At 42.5% G+C, this 20,438-nt stretch overlaps 1 protein-coding gene across 5 annotated transcripts in view; it reads left to right on the top strand.

Annotated features, from left to right (window-relative positions):
- LOC122551785 (protein FAM184B-like) overlaps positions 1-20,438 on the top strand; it is a 194,201-nt gene that overhangs the window by 152,174 nt on the left and 21,589 nt on the right. For 4 of the 5 annotated variants that reach the window (XM_043694275.2, XM_043694259.2, XM_043694251.2 and 1 more), the window contains 5 exons: positions 4,551-4,701; positions 9,445-9,657; positions 15,811-15,995; positions 19,236-19,382; positions 20,039-20,156. In XM_043694275.2, the coding sequence (XP_043550210.2) occupies positions 4,551-4,701; positions 9,445-9,657; positions 15,811-15,995; positions 19,236-19,382; positions 20,039-20,156 (814 nt within the window). The remainder of the gene's footprint in view (positions 1-4,550; positions 4,702-9,444; positions 9,658-15,810; positions 15,996-19,235; positions 19,383-20,038; positions 20,157-20,438) is intronic. The other variant, XM_043694284.2, reaches the window with a different exon arrangement.

Raw genomic sequence — 20,438 nt, 5'->3', positions numbered from 1 at the left:
GGAGGATAGCAAATGACCCCTTGTTCAAGAAGTGGAGGAGAGACAACCCTGATAATTGTAGACCAATGAGCCTTACTATGGTTGTGGCTAAAGTGTTGGAAAAGGTTACAAGAGATAGGATTTGTAATCATCTAGAAAGGAGTAATTTGATTAGGGATAGTCAACACGGTTTGTAAAGATTAGGCCGCGCTTCACAAACCTTAGAGTTCTTTGAGTTCTTTCATCAAACAGGTGGATGAGGGTAAAGAGGTTGATGTGGTGTATATGGATTTCAGTAAGGTGTTTGATAAGGTTCCCCATAGTAGGCTATTGCAGAAAATATGGAGGCATGGGTTTGAGGGTGATTTTAGCGGTTTGGATCTGAAATTGGCTAGCTGAAAGAAGACAGAGGGTGGTAGTTGATGGGGAAATGTTCATCCTGGAGTTCAGTTACTAGTGGTGTACCGCAAGGATCTGTTTCGGGGCCACTGCTGTTGGTCATTTTCATAAATGACCAGGATGAGGGCATAGAAGGATGAGTTAGTAAATTTGCAGATGATACGAAGATTGAAGTTGTGGTTTGTGCCGAAGGATGTTGCAGATTACAAAGGGACATAGATAAGCTGCAGAGCTGGGCTGAGAGTTGGTAAATGGAGTTTAATGTGGAAAAGTGTGAGGTGATTCACTTTGGAAGGAGGAACAGGAAAACTATGTTCTGGCCTAATGGTAAGATTCTTGGTAGTGTAGATGAGCAGGGAGATCTCCGTGTCCATGTATATAGATCCCTGAAAGTTTCCACCCAAGTTGATAAGGTTGTTAAGAAGGCATAAGATGTGTAAGCTTTTATTGGTAGAGGGATTGAGTTTTGGAGCCACGAGGTAATGTTGCAGCTGAACAAAACACTGATGCAGCCACACTTGGAGTATTGCATACAGTTCTGGTCACTGCATTACAGGAAGGATGTGGAAGCTTTGGAAAGGGTTCAGAAGAGATCTACTAACATGTTGCCTGGTATGGAGGGAAGGCCTTATGAGGAGAAGCTGAAGGACTTGAGGCTATTTTCGTTCAAGAGAGGAAGGTTGAGAGGTGACTTAATTTAGACGAAGATAATCAGAGGGCCGGGTAGGGTGGACAGTGAGAAACATTTTCCTCAGATAGTGATGGATAGCATGAAGGGACGTAGCTTTAAATTGAGGGATGATAGATATAGGATAGATGTCAGAGGAAGGCTCTTTACTCAGTATTAGGGGCATGGAATTCCCTGCCTGCAACAGCAGTAGACTTGCCAAATTTAAAGGCATTTAAATGATCATTGGATAAACACGTAGATAAAAATGTAGATTAATTCGGCTTCAGATTAGTTTCACAGGTCAATGCAACATTGAGGGCTGAAGAGCCTGTACTGCGCTGTAATGTTCTAAATTCCATGTTCTAAGTGCAGTTGTAATGCTATCCCTTACCAAAATCATCACTCCCCCATCTCTCTTGCCACCCTTTCTATCTTTCCTATAGCATTGTATCCTGGGACATTAAGCTGCCAGACCTGCCCATCCCTAAGCCATGTCTCTCTAATTGCTATGATATCCCAGTCCCATGTTCCTAACCATGTCCTGAGTTCATCTGCCTTCCCTATTTGGCCTCTTGCATTAAAATAAATGCAGTTTAATTTATCAGTCCTACCTTGTTCACTGCTTTGTTCCTGCCTGGCCTGACTGACTTGCTCCTTTTCCCAACTGTACAGTCTCAGATTGATCTATATTTCCTCACTATTTCTCTGGGTCCCATTCCCCTCCCCTCCCCAATCAACCTTACTAGTATGAATCCTCCCAAGCAGCTTGAGCATGTTTCCCTGCCAGTATATTAGCCCCCTTCCAATTCAGGTGCAATCCATTCTTCTTGTGCACGTCACTTCTATCCCAGAAGAGATTCCAATGATCCAAAAATGTGAATCCTCCTCCCATGCAACAGCTCTTCAGCCATGCATTCATCTATTCTATCCTCCTATTCCTGCCCTCACAAGTTCACAGCACCAAGAGTAACCCAGATATTAGTACTCTTGAGGATCTCCTTTATAAATTCCTGCCTAACTCTCTCTAATCTCTCTTCAGAATCTCATCCTTTTCCTTTCTTATGTCATTGGTTTCACTGTGTACAATGACCTCCTGGTGGTCCCCCTCTCCTTTGAGAACATTCTGCATCCTCTCTGAGATATCCTTGATCCTGGCACCAGGGAGGCAACACTGATTTTTTGCTGCTGGCCACAGAAACATCTTGTCTGTGTCTCTGACTAGAGAGTCCCCTATTACAATCGATCACTTAGAATCTGATGTACCCCCTCATTACATTAGAGCCATTCTTGGTACCAGAAATTTGGCTGCTCATGCCACATTTCCCTGAGAGTCCATCACCCCCTACATTTTCCAATACAGCATATTTGTTTGAAATGGGGATAGCCACAGAAGTTGATGTACGACTGTACTACTACCTATGTTTCCTGGAGTTAACCCATCTACCTGATTTGTATCTGCGGCTTTTCTCCCTTCCTATTACTGCCATCTATCACACTTCCTAGCTCTTGTAAATTTCTCAATGCCTCTAACTGCCACTCCACCTGATCCATGCGATCTGATAGGATTCACAACCTAAGATACTTCTTACAGACATAATTATCAGTAATGTGGAAACTCTATCCTCAATCCAACAGGAGGAGTGCATCACTGTACTAAAGGCCATCTTTGTTCCTTCACAGTCTACAGATCCTGAAAATAGCACTGCCTTATTGCTCTAAAAAAACACTGCTCCAGGCTAAGTTAACACTTATGGTTTATTTTTAAAATTTAATCAAAAGGCAGATCTCCATAAAACATATAGTCAAAAAAGAACCCATTCTACTCACTATTGTAGATTTACAGCAAGGTTACACTTAAAACTATGCACTTATCTGTTCCTGTGCTGTGAGCTCTTCCACACAGATTCCTCCAAAGTCTGCTGTGAATTTCGCTGATGGTAATTTTTCTTAGGTGCACTCCAATGTGGAACTCAAACAGCAAAGACAGTAACTGTGCAGATTCATTGCTGTATCAGACAGCAGTGTAGGTTTCTTTCTCTGACTATGTGGTCACTACCTTTGTTTATCTTCCTCCTTTTTTAAAGTGCTGCTGTTTTTGATCTTTTTTCCCCCAAAAGTTCCAAAACAATGCAACACCATATAAAACAGTAATTGCTGTTCCTGGAATTCAAGGAAATCACCTTAAACACCTGAAATACAACAAAAACGGAGCAGGTCTTACAGCTACATTATTTCCTATCCTCCATCTTGGATTACTCAGAATCCACTTAATATGTAAGTTTTGCACTTATAAAATGGTTTATATTGTAACAGATATAAAGGACAACCTGAAACCACAGACAAATTCAAACTGCAAATTATGGACAATGTACCAGGTTTGTTTGCATGTCTGGTGTGTGAAACTGCAGGTAAGTGAGATGCTGCAATGAGTTGGGAACAACATCTGTGTAATGGAAATCACTTTGCTAGTAATGCATCACAGAAGCCATCTTGCTGTCAGATTGAATACGTGAACCCAGCCCTATTGCAGGAATAGAAAGATGTCTTTGCTAAATTGTAAAAACAAAATCTCCAATGCATAAAACCTGGGAGCCACCAGTTACTATTTGTGAAGTGGGACCCTGAAGTCAGTGGTGGCTATGTCCTGAGTTCTTGGGGCAGGGATGGTGGGGGGTGGTTGCAATAACATTTCAGGGCATTGGGTAAGAATTGCCTGAAATCTCAGGGAGAGCTATACCCTACTCTGCTTTCCTCTCATTACTTGTGTTGGATGACCACCTATTCTTTGGAAATTCTCACATGACAACACAAGCAAAACCATAAATAAAGCCCATCAGCAGGGGACCTGTCTGTAGAAATCCTGTGATCTGATGTCACATGATCTGGTCCTCCAGGAATGCTTCCAGAAGAGTTGGCTAATTCATTCTACAAGTATGTCAGATGCTAATGAGCAATTAATGGCCCAACCAGCTCTTCAGACATTAAATCACATCATGGAAAAAATTTCCTGGACAAGGTTCTCCATTATTCCAGCCTAATTTTGCTGGGATCTGCCAAGCACTCTGATCTATTACAGTCACCTTACCTCGTTCAGGCTGCCAATAGCAGATCCCTGGACTCTGAGATTTTCCTTCCATGGAAAAGGACTTTGATTTGGGAAATCCACCAAAAATGAATCGAAATCACATTCCTTTGGCAGACCTTAATAATCCCAGTAGAAGCAATTTTTTTTTAGATGGAGCCCTGCAGGAGATAGTCGATCTGGGGATTGGATAAACTGGTTTACTGAATATGCAATATGCACTTTGAAAATGAGGATTTCTACAAACTAAAGATACCTGATGCAAGTCTCTTTTGAACTTGTGTTACCAGATACGTGATATGTTTTTGGGAGTGTTTCAGTTCTCCAGTGATCTCCAATTTGTTACCAGAAGAGGTGAAGTTTTTCCAAAGACTGGTTCAGAATCAAAAACTGAAAGCCGTCTTTTACTGTCCCTCTTAGATCTGAGAATGACAAACTACGGGAGCAGTTGAAACAAGAATATGCAAATGACAAGCAGTCTGCTCTAGCTCACTTACAGCAGGAAAAAGAGAATGAAATGAAAATCTTACAGGAAAAGTGGCAAAATGTAACAGTGGCACTTGAAATTGAGGTAATTGGATGAAAGGGTGTATAAACGTAAATAGTGTGGTTTACAAAATTGCATTTCTTGTGGAGATTTTCTCACCAAGGGCTACAATCAGATATCATCTGTTTTCCCTGATTTAAATTAAATTGTACTTTACAAGCTGGAGTGAATTAGCTGCTGGGTGAATTTCACCTGGATGTCGATTTCAGGTGAGTCGAACCAAATCCTCCCAGTTAGTATCAGTTTAAGTCTGAATTACTTTAACTCTCGGGCCTCCGTTGCCTGGATCAAATAGCTGCAAGGAGAGCCAACTGATGTTCGACAGACAAAGATTTGGAGACCCTGCAACTACACCCACATATAAAACACATACCACAGACTGACTGATGGTGCTGATGTTCTCTATTGGTTTGGGGCAAATGTTCAGTACTGCAGTGACTGTGTATGAGGAGCAATGCAATGGCAATGCGTGACAGGTCTTCTTTAGGAGGCAACTTAGCTCTAAGCTATCCCTCCAGAACAGTACAACTTCCTCATGCTTTGTACTTCAGAGGAATGCAATTATATTGTCCTGAGGCTGAAAGTCATTGGAATGATCAGAATTTCATTTTTTCTCTGCAGTGATAACTGTGTGTGTGTGTGTGTAGGGTCGATTCTCTCCCACCCCACCCCAGCAACTGCTGTTGCTGCTTCTGCTCACCTATTACAGTGTAGTTGCTGGAGGAGATCCTCGAAAGACTTCACTACAGCACTTTGGGTAGACCAAAATAACACAAGTATTGCAGGGAAAAAAAAACACATTTTTGTCAAAGCTTTTCATCTTGCACTCACCAGGACAATTGGCAAGAATCCCAATACAATTGGAAAACTATTATCATTTAGATTGCATGAGAGTGCTGAATAGCTGGATAATCAAAGCTACCCTTTCTTCATTAGAGACAGAAAAACTGCAGATGCTGGAATCCAAAATAAATAGGCAGGAGGCTGAAAGAACACAGCAAGCCAGACAGCATCAAAACGTGGAGAAGTCAACATTTCGGGTGTAACCCTTCTTCAGGATTGGGAGTGGGTATAAGGGGAGCTGCAGATAAAGGTGGTGGTGGGACAGGGTGGTGAAGTGGGGATAGGTGAACACAGGTAGAGGACATGACCTGGTTGGTCAATGGGAGGAATGAATTCAATTGCTGGCAGGGAGCAGTGGAACGGAGGGAGGAGGGGCTGGGAATTGAGTGGGGGGAATGAGAACGGAGGTTATCTGAAATTAGAGAACTCAGCGTTGAGTCCTCCAGGCTATAGGCTGCCCAGGTAGAAGATGAGGTGGTGTTCCTCCAATTTGTGGTGTGGCTCGTTGTGGCAATGGAGGTCTAGTTGGAGTTGGCGGAAGTGTTTTAAGGATGATGTGTTGGATGTGGAGACTGGTGGGGTAGTAGGTGAGGACAAGGGGCACTTTGTTCTAAACCCCCCCCCCCCCCAAAAAAAAATGCAATAAAGACAGTGGAACAGGGAATGGAGTAGATGCGGAGGAGGGCTGTCTGGATGACAGAGGGAGGAAAAGCATGTTGTTCAAAATTGGCAGATTCCTGAGATGCTCGCAAGTGGAATGTCTCCTCGTCCGAGCAGATGAGATGGAGGTGGAGGAATTGGGAGAATGGGATGGAGTTCTTGCAGGATACTGGGTGGGAGGAAGTGTAGTCCAGGTAGATATGGGAGTCTCTGCGTTTGTAGTAAACAGTCCGGAGACTGTTGCCAGAGAGAGAAATGGAGAGGTCAAGAAAGGGGAGGGAGGTGTCTGAGATGGACCAAGTGAATGTGAGTGTGGGGTGGAAGTTGTGGGCAAAGTCAATGAACTGCTCCAGTTCATCCTGGTTGCAGGATGTTTCACCAATGCAGTCATCAATGTAACAGCAGAAGAGTTGGGGCACAGTGCCTGTGCAGGTACTGAAGAGGGACAGTTCGATGTAGCCACCACCAAGAACATCTTCATCTCCGCATCCCTCTCTGCCTTCTTCAAAGACCATTCCCTTCAACAGTCCTTGGTTTGCACTACTCTCTCCACCAACCCTGCCCCCCCCCCCCCCCCCCCCCCCGTACCTTCCCCTGCAACCAGAAAAGATGAAAAACCTGCCAGTACACCATCTCCCTCACCTCCACGCCGAGCCCCAAACAGTCCTTCCAGGTGAGACAGAGGTTCACCTGCCTCTCTTCCAACCTACTTTACTGCATCAGGTGCTCCCAGTGTGGTCTTCTCTATATTGGGGAGACCGAATGTAAACCTAGGGAACAGTTTGCTGAGCATCTTAGCTGGGTCCGCAGGAACCGACCGGACCTCCCAGTCACCGCCCATTTTAAGTCCCCCAACCACTCCCTTTCTGACGTGACCATCTTGGCCTCCTCCATTGCCACAACAAACCACAACACAAATTGGAGGAACAACACCTAGTCCTCCGTCTGGGCAACGTATAGCCCGGAGGATTCAACATTGAGTCCTCCAATTTCAAATAACCTCCCTCCCCATCCTCTGACTCTCTTTGCAGCCCCTCCCCCTTCTTCCACCAACCAGATTCATTCCTCCCATTGACCAACCAGATTGTATCCTCTGTCTGTTTTTACCTATTCCCACTTCACCACCCTGTCCCCCCCATCCCCTCGATCTGCAGCTCCCCCTGCATCCAACCCGAGTCCCAAAGAAGGGTTGCACCCAAAATGTCAACTTCTCCACTACCTGATGCTGCCTGGCTTGCTGTGTTCTCCCAGCCTCCTGCCTATCCACTTTCTTCTTCTTGGAATTACTACAGTGGTAACAGGCCCTATGGCCCAACAAGTCCGCACGGACCCTCCGAAGAGTAACCCACCCAGACCCATTCCCATACCCTATTGTTTTATATTTACCTCTGCCGTCTGCACCTAATCTACACATCCCTGAGCACTATGGGCAATTTCCCAAGACCGATTCACCTAACCTGTACATCTTTGGATGGTGGGAAAATACCAGAGCACCCAGAGAAACCCCAGCAGACATGGTGAGAACGTGCAGCAGTGCTAACCACTGAGCCACCGTGCTGCCCAAAAAAAACTTGTGTTCCTTTTCATTATCCCAATTTAATCCATAACTGAATAGAACTTAGGCTCTTATTTTTATTTTGACTTTAATGTGATGTTGATTATTTGCAAAACTCCCAGCCATTGCCATTCTGCCTGTCTCTCAGAAATATTGTATCCCCTGGAATATTTATTTCCCATCCTTAATTGCCTTCTAACCTTTGACAATCAGATCTGGATCACTTACCTCTTTTTGATTCACTCACTCATCTGTGTTGTTGATGTTTTGGGCAATAGAATGAAGAACCTTTAATTTATTTTCCTTTTTCTGACAATGACCTTTATTCCCTGATTTAGTTTCTGTTAAACTCTTTCTTCCTTCCTGTCCTATCCTGTTTCTCTTTACCCGCACTGTTACACTGTTCCAATGCTTTAATATGTCGCTTTGGATTTCTAAGCTTCCCCTTCCACTTTCTATCTGTTACTTTAAAGACCTGTTAGACAAATGATAGATTACATTTATGGAGAGAAATGGGAAGTGGTTTACTTTTGTAGAACATGGAGAGGCAATAACAGGTACAGGAGCTGAGAGACCGGAGGGAATGTGTTTGTAAATCATTGAAGGTTACAGGACAGGTTGTGAGAACATGTAATAAATTAAGTTAATTTAATTTTATAATAGACCAAATTTTATTAATAGGGGAATGGAACACAAAAGCAAGGAAGTCATGTTTAATTTGTACCAAATGCTGGTATGTTCTATGGCCAAAATGAAACAGTAGTTAAATGTTTGCTTAGAACAGTCAATGTGCCACTAAGTAACATATAGACAGTATTTACAGAATTGATGTGAAGTTAAAAATCAGTGCAATTCTGCACTATGGCTGCTGTGCCAGTCCCTTCGAGACAACGCTGGTAAAATGGCAGTCAAAGGCTTAGAGAGTGGTAATAGAATGGCACCCTGTCATGTCTTGTCTGCCAGCTGCATTGAGCTAGCCTTCCATTGGATTCCTAGTGAGAGGGAGGTGGAGAGGGTTTCCTATCAGAGGCCAAATGGCTCACTGAGGGCCTGCTGAACAGCAATAGCCATCCCATGACCCCACAGTCACCACAAGAATTCCCTTGATTCACTTCCTGGCAGTTTCAAGGTACTTCAACATAAAGTCTCCATTTCTTGCTGCCTCAGCATCAGCCACCTCTGTCAGTGGGACTGCTAAAGCTGCAGCATTTCTGTTCCACTGAGTGGGCTAGTAACTCATCTGATAGATGCTTTCAATTGATGGCCACTGGTGAAATTGTCCCATCATCCGGCCATTCGCTGCTGCACGCTCAAGAACTGCATTTGGTTCCGGTGTCAAAAGATTCCAGCCTCTGCTGCTTTCAGGAAGTCCCTAATAAGCAAAAGTGGATTTTAGCTCAATTTAACTGGTTTAATTATAATTTGAGAGCATTAGTGCATGCAATTGATTTCCATAAATGCCAGGGGTCTCTTTTGAAATTTCTGCAAGCTCTTAATTCTTGACTTATTTTAGAAACCTTTGTTATTTTCAAGAGTGAATTATGTAATACTGTAGAAAATGTATTTTGAAAATTACAACAAACTTTGATTTCTACATGGGCTTAAACAGTCAATAATCCTGAAAATAAGGGATTTTTTTTCCCGTGATGGCTCAAGTATGGATTAAAGTGAAGTTAGTGTTTTGATTTTGACTTCTGCCTTTCTTTCAGCTCACAAACATAAAGAAGAACTCGCAGCAACAAATGGAGGCTTCCCAAGATGCTCTCCAGTTGCTTCAGTCCCAGTTTGGTAAAGAAAAGGAAATGCTCCTGGAAAAACTTCAGTGCGTCACTGCATTAAATCAGGATCTGAAATCCCAGCTTCAGACCCTAAAGGAACAGACGCTAAAAACTGAGGAAAAATGTCAACAGCATGAAATAGCGGTAAGGTGTTTGTTGTGCTGCTGCCTTAAAAAGAGGTAAATATTATTGACCTAAAAAGCTGCATTTTTCCAGTACATTTCCAATGTGAGTCCATGACAGTGAGGTAAGAGACCAGAAAACCAGATCAGAATTGTCCTCCCCAGGCATGGCCCCCATTGCCAGAGGAGTCATGTTCTGGAATCCATATCTAAGAGCTTTGTTGGCCCTTGACTGAATTCTGCTGTTACCTTACACCAGGGGGAAATGGCTGTGTGGATCTCCCAGGCAATGAATGAAGGTCTGGGCTTGCAAGCCTGACTGCAAGATGTTCAAAGACTTAAATCTATCTTGTAAACTTCTGATTCCCTTCAGAAGGGCAACGACAAACCCACATCAAATGGGTGCACATGGAGGTTTCTGCAAGCTGAACGGTGGGATGTAACTGCTGCTTCCTTTATCTGATCACACCACTCACTTTGGATATCCTTTTAAGTGTAGTTTGTAGTACAGGTTCTTGTCAGTAATGAGGCCTTCCCGACCATTGGGTTCAGAAAAAGAGGTGGCAGGTTATGAATCATTTACTCAAACCACCTGTGAAGCTTCAAGATTCACACCTCCCTGCCAAGTACTGTACATTGTCAACCTTGACCAAACAGATTCCTCTTTTGTGGTAGCTTCTTCAAGCTGTTTCATTACAAGAAAAAGTCTTCGATTTCTCTCCCCTCTTTCTGCTCCTCACCGCTGCCAAATGGTCCACTACGGAATAATTAGAACAGTCTTGCCCACCAGTCAGGAATCAGGCCTGAATGTGGCTCACTGAGGGACCGATCCAAATAACACAACTCCAAGTCGAAGGTTGTTTTCTACCTCTACCCACCCCCCACCCCCCGCCCCCCCCCCCCCCCCCACGTGTTTGCTGCTGGTTGGAAGAGCAGTGAGGCTGTATGGATGTCTGGATCTCCAGATGTATCCTGAGATCTACATGCAGAGAATGATTGCAAGTTTGCAAGGAGGAGACTGCAAGGGATCGGGGAAGGCTGCGCAGTAAATTGAAGATTCAATCAGGGTAAAGTGAGACTCTTTTTTTTTCTTTGCGGAAACGAGCCTGAAGGACTACAGTCAAGATGCAGAGTGGGACCCCTGAGATAGCACACTGTGAGATTGATGGAGGGGGTGTGAATGGGAGGGAGAGGGTATGTGTATGGGAAGGTGTGTGTGTGTGTTGTGGGGGAGGTGGGGTGTGGTGTGGAGGAGGCGTGGCGGCGTGGAGGACGGGTAGCAGCATGGTGGCTCAGTGATTAGCAATGCAGCCTCACAGCGCCATGGACCCAGGTTTGATTCCAGCCTCAGGAGTCTGCACATTCTCCCCGTCTCTGGTTTCCTCCCACAGTCCAAACATGTGCAGGTCAGGTGAATTGGCTGTGCTGAATTGCCCCTAGTGTTGGGTGCATTAGTCAGAGGGAAATGGGTATGAATGGGTTACTCTGCAGACAGTTGGTATGGATTTGTTGGGCCAAAGGAGCTATTTCCACACTGTAGGGAATCTAATTTAATCTTTTAAAAAAAATCCTGAAACAGGACATTGGGAGAAAGTGGGGACTGCAGATGCTGGAGATCAGGGTCTAGTGTGGTGCTGGAAAAGCACAGCCAGTCAGGCGGCATCCAAGGAGCAGGAGAGTCAATGTTTTGAGCATAAGCTCTTCATTGGAAACATTCTTAATGAAGAGCTTATGTTTGAAACATCGACTCTCCTGCTCCTTGGATGCCGCCTGACCAGCTGTGCTTTTCCAGCGCCACACTCTTGACTCTGAAACAGAACATTGGCAACAGGGAAGAAGGAACAGAATCATCTAAAATCACACCTTGTATTTCTGCAATCTTACTAAAGAATCAGTAGTTATAGCAAAAAATACTTACTTATTTTATATCAAAAGAGAAATTTCATTTCTAGATTTAAGGTGGATCATATATATTTTCATGTGAAATGTGATGCAAATGAATTTTGTTTCTCTTTAAAAGTAAGCCTGTTATCGAAATTCCATCGCACAGTAATCCTCCCCAGTATACCCTGCAGCATAACTGAAGGTGAAAAACATTAAACTACAATTCTGAGAAATTGTTTGTAGATAACGCTCCCTCCTTCACTTTGCAGATGGATAGTTTCCTGGTGGGTTAAATGTATGTATATTGAAGAACCTGACAATGATCTCAGAAAAGCATTAAAATTGAAAAATAAAGCATTAGTCTCAGCTGTGGACTAGATTGAGGCTGTCGAGCTATCCAAAGTGCTTGTAATGTATTATGTTTTTATAAATGTGCATAAAATTATATGTATTAATATTTTGAAGATGTTCTTAATGTGTATGGTTATAAGTTATTTTTAATTCCACATTAGTTGCTTGCAAAGTCATGCTTAGAATATCAATATTGTCAACTTCTCATTGGCAAATAGAAGTGAGATTTTCACAAGGTATGTTTGTAGATATCATGTGATGTTTTTATAATCTAGCAGCAAGACAAACAGCAGTCCCCAGAATACATTGCATGGACATGATGTGTAGCTGTGCTGACATTACATTTATTTAGCTTGGGGTAACTCAGTGGTTCGGTGAATATGTGATTGATTTAGACTATGAAGGTCACAGTTTTGAGGTTTCCTCTGTGCTGAGTTAGCTCAGTTCAAAGTGTCCTACAGTGTCCCTCATTGACTCTGAGGGAGAGGAAAATCGTCCTACTCCTAATTTCTAAGCAATGACTGTTGTTATGAGGCCATAGGTGTGTCAGGTATGAACAACATCAGGCCTTTCTGTGATGATCCTTGCATTTGAATAGTCCACTGATGCACATCCATTTGGGTGTTAAACTACATCTCAGTGTAATATCAGTTTCTTCAGGAGAAGCTAGAAAGGGAGGGGGGCAAATCAACAGGACTGGAAGATACTTAGTGTGAGAGTCAAAAATGCATCGTACCCCTGGCACATTCACTGCATTTGCGGCTGAAGCAGGGTCTATCTTGTGCTTTGATAATTATGCTGGGGTGGGGGATGCACCAGGCCATCAGGTTCCAGATTGTGGTTCTGCTGCTGCTGTGAGCCATGGTTTTGACAAAAAGGCTTCAGGGATGCCTAGCATTGAGCTACGAGTTCTGTTCCTACACTGTCTAATTTAGCACCGTGGGTTTTTTGTTTTCATTTTCAATTCAGGAACCAGGAGTCCATCCATTTCAAAGACACATGGAATTATTATGATACGGAAGGAGCATTCCCTATTGTGTCTGTCCTGGCTCTCCAAGCATTAAGACTTGGTGCCATTCCACTGCCTTTTTCCCTTGTGCATTGGTTCTATTTATATAATTATTCAGTGCCCTTTCGAATGCCTCAACTGAACCTGTCTTCACTTCTACTCAGTGCATCCCAGAACCACTCGCCGTGAAACAATTTTTTTTCTACAGCACAACACCCAGAGACCAAAACCTTGCTACTTTTGCAAATCACTTTAAAGGGTTGAGGATGAGACAGGATATATTTAAGGAGCTGGAACAGTTTCTCCCTATCTACTTGAACCAGACCCCTCATGATGTTGAAAACTTATCAGATTTCCTCTCAGCCCTCCTCTGTCCAGGGAAAACAGTTCCAATTCTCCAAGTTACCCGCGTGACCGACGTCTCTCAAACCTGGAAACATTTTTGTAAAGCTGTTCTGCACTCTCATCAATATGTTTGCAGCCTTCCTATCATGTGGTATACAGAACTGGATGCAGTAGTCTGGTTGAGGTTGAATAAGTATCTTCAGCAGAACCTCCTTGGTCTTTGCTCATGTTAATAAAACTCAGGACTCTGCATTCTCCACCTGCCTTGCCAGCTTCAATGATTGATACACAAACCCAACTCCCCTCCTCCCCAAATATTTGACCTTATTTTATGTTGGTTATCCAGGTTGGTTTTTCTTTTTGCATCAAAATGCACCAGCTCAGATTTCTTTTACATTGAACTTCATCTGCCACCTATTTGTTCATTTCACCAACCTGCCCGTGACCTTCTGGAGTTCTACACTGTGTTCATAGTTTATAATTTCTCAATATTGCAGCTCCAATTTCTAAATGTTAGCCTGCTCACCCAGGTTTTGGTCTGCAGGTATTGGATATAGATTGGAATTGGGGCACTGCTTCCCAGTGCAGCAGTGGAGGTGGATCTATGGTAAGGATGAGTGATTTAAAAAGCCCTCTTCCATTTACCGGGGCATCAGCCCTGTGTAATTCGTTTTAGTAGACCTTCTAGCTGCCCTCCTCCAACCCACCTTTCCATCTTTCCTCCATGTCTATTTTATCTTCCATGCACACTCACTCATTATCCTCTAGCTACTGAACTCATCTGTCAGATAGTAAATCCTTCAAATGCTTATGAACCAAAAAAAAGGCATTCACCACTCTCTCTTTTACATTAATGTCTCTTTAAATTTCTTTTAAAACTGTCAATCGAACATTGCCAAAGTCCCATTGAAGCAATGTTTACTGCTATGAGCACCTCTTAATCATGTCCAGAGAAACAGTCAAAAACTACTTCAGTTAAAGTCATTACAAGTCTATTAAGCTGCCAATTAAACAAAGCTAGCAGTCCTTTGTGCACTTTGAACAGATTGATTAGAAAATATATAGAGATGTTCTAACACACCACTGTGCAGGTGGGACTTGAACCTAGGACTCCTGGCTCAGGGAGGAACATAAACAACTGCACCATAAGAGTCCTACTTTACAAGCAAACTCTTGCACGGCATTAGCCAGTCTTAGACCTTGTCAGAGTCTGTATAATAAAGCAGGCTGAACTGGTGGCGATGGTGCACACTAAAGTCTCCCACCCAGAGTTTTCCAAACTCAATGCTTCTTCCAAGTAATGCTCAATGTTGAGGCAGACTGAGTTATCAACTGAAAGAGGAAGTAATTAGCAGGAGATTTGCTTGTCCATGTTGCCGTGAGGTTTCATGCAGTCTAGTGTCAACATGGCATTCTGAAGAAGGGGCCTGGAATTGAAACATTGACTGTGCTTTCTTTCTGTGGATGCTACCAGATCTGCTGAGTTTTTCCAGCAATTTCTATTTTTGTTGGAGCCACTTCGTGAACTCTGCGCTGAGTGCATCAGAAACTTGAAAGGGTTCAGGGAACGTTTACAAGGATGTTCCGGGGTTGGAAGATTTGAGCTATAGAGAGAGGCTGAATAGGCTGGAGTGTCGGAGACTGAGGAGAGACCCTGTAGGGGTTTATAAAATCATGAGGGACATGGATAGAGTAAATAGATAAGGTCTTTTCCCTGGGTGGGGGAGTCCAGAACTAGAGGGCATAGGTTTAGGGTGAGAGGGGAAAGATATAAAAGAGACCTAAGGGGCAACTTTTTCACAGAGGGTGGAATGAACTGCCAGAGGAAGTGGTGGAGACTTGTAAGTTTACAACATTTAAAAGGCACCTGGATGGGTATATGAATAGGAAGGGTTTAGAGGGATATGGGCCAAGTGCTGGCAAATGGGACTGGATTGGGTTGGGATATCTGGTTGGCATGGATGAATTGGATCGAAGGGTCTGTTTCTGTGCTGTACATCTGACTCTATGCAGCTAGTGGATCAGGACATTCCCAGGAACAATGACAAAAATGTCTGGGCCACTAACTATCGCACATGACTCCCTGAGAATGAATTGCTTGTCTATTTCTTCACAAATGTCACTGAGGAAAAGGTTGTAGGTTTGACTAGGCTCCCTGTGTATTTGTCAACATCTGTTTTCATTCTTAATAGGCTTTTTGTGATGGTTTTAACACAACTGAGTGGATTACCATTTCATGTCGGGGAGGCAGGTAAGATTGTTGTGTGACTATAAAGCTGGCAGATTTTCTAAGCAAATTGGTTTAAACAGCAATCCAATTAGTTTCCAATATCATTTATTGTAGATAGTATGTGGAAAAATCCTGATACTTTTGCTTAACACTTAAAAGCCCCAACTCCTACGGTGGGATTTGAGTTAGTACCTTCAGATGATTAGTCCAGAGCACTAGATTACTAGTTCAGTAACATAACCTTTACACTACCTGTGTCAAAATGATGCCTACAGAAGTTGCAATTTGTGTTAATAAGTAACTGTGATATTTAAGGAAACAGCAAATTGTTAAAAATACGAATCTATTTTCTAAAGGAGGGTAATTACCAGAACCAGCTGAAAGCACTTGAAGAGGATCTGTCAAAGTCCCAGAGTGAGACCTCCAAGCTGCAGAGAGAGAGGTTACTACTTCAGGAAGCACTTTCACGACTCAAGAAGGAGATTGAGTCAAGCAATCAGAAAACTGTCCAGCACAGAAGTGAAGAGGCGCAACATCAGAAGTTGGTAGCTCAATTACCAAACAATTTAAACTGAATTTTAAATGTTCTTTGGTTTGTCTGGTGGATAAAGTGGGTATAGTTTGATGTTAAGCTGAACAATCTATTAAATGGCTTTAACTAGTGCCATGGGAATGGTTTTGATGCCACCAAGACTGAATCTCTCAGGACAGTTTATTATGTTGGTGTAGGTCTGACGTAAATGGTCACCGTTCCAATTTGAGTTGTTCCTGTGATTCATTCATGGAGTAATGGCCATATCTCCTCAGACACGTTCACAAGGTGACTGCAGGTCACCCACATTTTACATAAGATGTTAAAACCTGGGGCTCCATCACTCGAGTCAGTGACCAGATTTTTGAATAATTGAATTCTCATGTCAGCGAGAATGCTGTGTTCATTGTCAGACAGTGATATAATATGAGGAGGATGCCTTCAATGGCTGCTAGCATTGGAAGTCACTCCAGCTGTGTTTTTTTTTAATAAATTTCTTTCAGTGGTCTGGGCATCACTAGCAAGGCCAGCATTTGTTGCTAGTTCCTAATTGCCCTGGAGAAGCTTGAGGTGAGCTTCCTTCTTGAACCACTGCAGTCCATGTGTCATAGATGTGCCTACAGTGCTGTTAGGGAAAGACTTCCAGCATTTTGACCCAACGTGAAGTTTCTGTTGATCTCAACTGCCCAGAAATAATCCTCACGACTTTGTGGAGATGGACGTCTTCCACAGTTTTCTGCTGGCTCCTATGCCAGGTTCAGTAGTACCATTGTGCGAATGGGTAGTACAGTCTAGTATGTTGTGGTCCTGCTGCACAGAGTGGTACCATTGATAGACTAAATAAATGTGCTTTAATCCATAGCCTTTCCACTGTTGAATAGAGGGCATCATTCTGATTTGTTCCACATGATCTTTTTTCAAGCCACTCTTTTAGAGTCATAGAACTGTACAGTGCAGAAACAGACCCTTTGGACCAACTTGCCCATGCCGACCAGATATCCTAAATTAATCTAGTCCCATTTGCCAGCACTTGGCCCATTTCCCTCTAAACCCTTATAATTCATAACCATCCAGGTACTTTTTAAATTTTGGAGAAAGTGAGGACTGCAGATGCTGGAGATCAGAGCTGAAAAATGTATTGCTGGAAAAGTGCAGCAGGTCAGGCAGCATCCAAGGAGCAGGAGAATCGACGTTTCGGGCATAAGCCCTTCTTCAGGAATCCTTCAGCATTCCTGAAGAAGGGCTTATGCCCGAAACGTCGATTCTCCTCCTTGGATGCTGCCTGACCTGCTGCGCTTTTCCAGCAACACATTTTTCAACTTTTTAAATGTTGTAATTGTACCATCCTCCACCTCCACCACCACCTCTGTCAGTTCATTCCATACATGTACCATTCTCTGCATGAGAAAGTTGCCCCTAAGGTCACTTTTAAATCTTTCCCTTCTCACTTTAAACCTATGCCTCTAGTTTTGGACTCCTCCACCTTGGGGAAAAGACCTTGGCTATTCACCCTATCCATGCCCCTCATGATTTTATAAACCTCTATAAAAGGTCATACCACAGCCTCTGACGCTGTATAGAGAAAATAGCCCTTATCTATTCAGCCTCTCCTGTAGCTCAAACCCTCCAGCCCTGGCAACCTGCTCATAAATCTCTTCTGAACCCTTTCAAGTTTCACAACATTCTTCCTATAGCAGGGAGGCCAGAATTGAACACGCTGTTGCAAAAGTGACCTCACTAATGCACTGTACAAGCACAACATGACTTCCCAACTCCTATACTCAATACACTAATCATGCATATTAAACACCACTTTTACTATCTTGTCTACCTGCAACTCCACTTTCAAGGAACTTTTAACCTGCCCTCTAGGCTCACTTTGTTCTGCAACACTCCCCAGGGCCCCAAATGTCCTGCCCTAGCAAAACGCAGCACCTCACATTTATCTACTGTTACTTCTAATATAGATGATTAGAACTTAAGATTTGAAAGAAAATGGCTGCCATCTCTGGCCCCGGCTGCAATTTCTATCTGCCTCCCTGATCACTGGGTAGGTTCATACCACACTGCCTGAATCCTCGCTGTCTGCTTTTATCTGGGGCTGATTCTCCTACACTACCCTTTCCATCACAAAAACTCCCTATCCTCTATAATGTTGCACACTCTAACCCTCTGCCAGAATGTAAAGGATAGAATTTAATGGCAAAATCATTAAGAATATTCAAGATTGTGTTGATATCAAATGGGAGAGCTAAAAAGTTAGAAATTGATCTTGGGTGGTATTGCATCAAGTACCTGCTTCTTGTTCTGCTGAATATTGGGCAGGGTTTATGATGGATAGTGATCCTGTAGCAGCCATTTTCTGCTACTTTCCAAGATGAATGGATACCCCAGTACTTTACATGAAATTTGACATGTCACATGGGCTTTTCCTTACATTCTTACAATTTTTAACTAGGGCAGTGGTGAGGACAATTATGCTTTACATTCCAGGTAAGGAGGGAAGAAAGTTCTGCTAATTTCATATTGATTTCTACTGACCCCTTTGTTTTGTGAGAATACTAAAAATATGTTTCTTTAAATCTCAGTTTGATGATTGGTCTATGTAAAGATGATCACTTGACAAGTGATCCTCTCTTGAAATGATCTGTGAACCATATTTCCCTCCCAGCCACAAAAGAACAGTTTTGTTTGTTCAGCTCATGCACAGATGCCTGGAGCCTATGTGCACCTGTCAGTAGCAATTTCTATTCATCCTACATCTAATCCAGAGTAGTTCACTAGACACAGGACCCTTTGGCAACTGAAAGCAGGATAAGTGGCAAACAGACTCTTCAGCCAAACAATTTTAAGAATCTTTACTATCAACTGCAAACTATTTAAAAAAAAAAAAGCTGAATATAAATTATATTTAAATAATTGAGCAGAAAGTGAAATAAAGATATAATATTCAAGTAGTAATAAACTATGCAGTTAAAGGAAGAAAATAGATTTTAAGAAAAATATATTTTATCAATTTAAGATTACTCATTTGTAAAAGTACATTTTTATGGTGAGGGAGGTGGTTCATCAGGAAAATTGCATTTTTTGCATCAGTGGAAACACACTTACTCTAAAATGTGTGAGCCCTAACCTTTCCCACCAATCTTATTGTGCGATTGATAGGTTATTACCATAGGTTTATGCCATTGTTTTTTCTTGTTTATTGTTGTCACAATATTGCCTCCTTTCTTTTCCTCAATGCCAAAGGTCAGTGCAAGAAGAATTTAAGGCTCAGCATGAAAAAGAAATCAACTTTCTGAAGCAAAACCACCTGAAAGAAATTCAAGGCATTGTGTCTGATTTCAGCAGCTCCCAAACCCGTCTCCAAGCAAAGATAGTTTCCTTGGAAACTGAGTAAGTGCTGCATTACTGTTTAAATACATTTCTACCTGAAACAAAAATAATTAACATTTGGTTTAAATGTTAATATTGATGATTGGTTAACATCAAGATAATCATCTGACAAGTGATCTCTTGTAAAGATCCATGGCTAAGGGCCTGAGGCCGTAGCACAGACGTATTACACGCCAAAATTTGGAGTGCAAACCAGTCCCATAAGCTTTATACTGGTGTCCAGGATTTCTCGCCAATTTACGGGTCAGCTCCTGCAGAAGTTCTGGGCCTCCTTCATATAGATAAAATTATGCAAAACAAATTAGAGTTTGCCAAGATTTTATTAACAGAATAACATCACAATTGGAATCAAATTTGTCTTTTTTCAGTTTGCATCTTCATCTTACACTTGTTTCACTTTGACTTGTATTGTTAATAATATTGCCTTGGATTTGGATGTGGCATGCTTTTCTTTATTAATGTGTACAAGACATACAATTGCAGACATTTTCACCCACCATGGGGTTGAATAAGCTGCACGCTATTATTTCTTGTCTCAATCTTAACTCTCTTTGAGGGTTATTATATTGTCAAGCTGCAGTATAATGTGTTATTACAATTTGTTGATAAGTGACTCAACTCATAACAGACTCTTGCAAACCTGCAATCATTTGCAGAGTGAAAGAGATGGAAGAAAAATCAAAGAAGCATGAATCCAAACCAGAGGATTTGCATCGCATTAGCACACTTCAAGATAAGTTATCTGAACGTGACCAGATTATCAAAAAACTTCTGGTAAGCACATGTTATTTGAGGCTGCTAGATAGAATCAAACAAATTAAGACGTAGACCTGGTGTTCTGAGAGAGAGAATCCATCCTCATTCAGTCAGTTTATTTATGAATTTTTTTTGTCCTTTCTTAATTCCCCGTGGTAGTTGGTGGTGAGAGAGACTCTTGAGAAGCTACTCTCATGTGATGTAGATACACCTCAGTGCTGTTAAGAATTGAGTTCCCAGATTGTGATCCTGTGACAGAGAACGATTGGTGGTAAAATTGAAGAGGAACTTGTATTTGGT

The sequence above is a fragment of the Chiloscyllium plagiosum genome, unplaced genomic scaffold (genome assembly GCF_037043375.1).
Source record: "Chiloscyllium plagiosum isolate Xiang-an unplaced genomic scaffold, Cpla_swu_hap1 HiC_scaffold_1, whole genome shotgun sequence".
NCBI classification, from domain to species: Eukaryota; Metazoa; Chordata; class Chondrichthyes; order Orectolobiformes; family Hemiscylliidae; genus Chiloscyllium; species Chiloscyllium plagiosum.
Note: the sequence above shows the minus strand (reverse complement) of the source record. Positions and strands in the feature narration are given on the sequence as shown.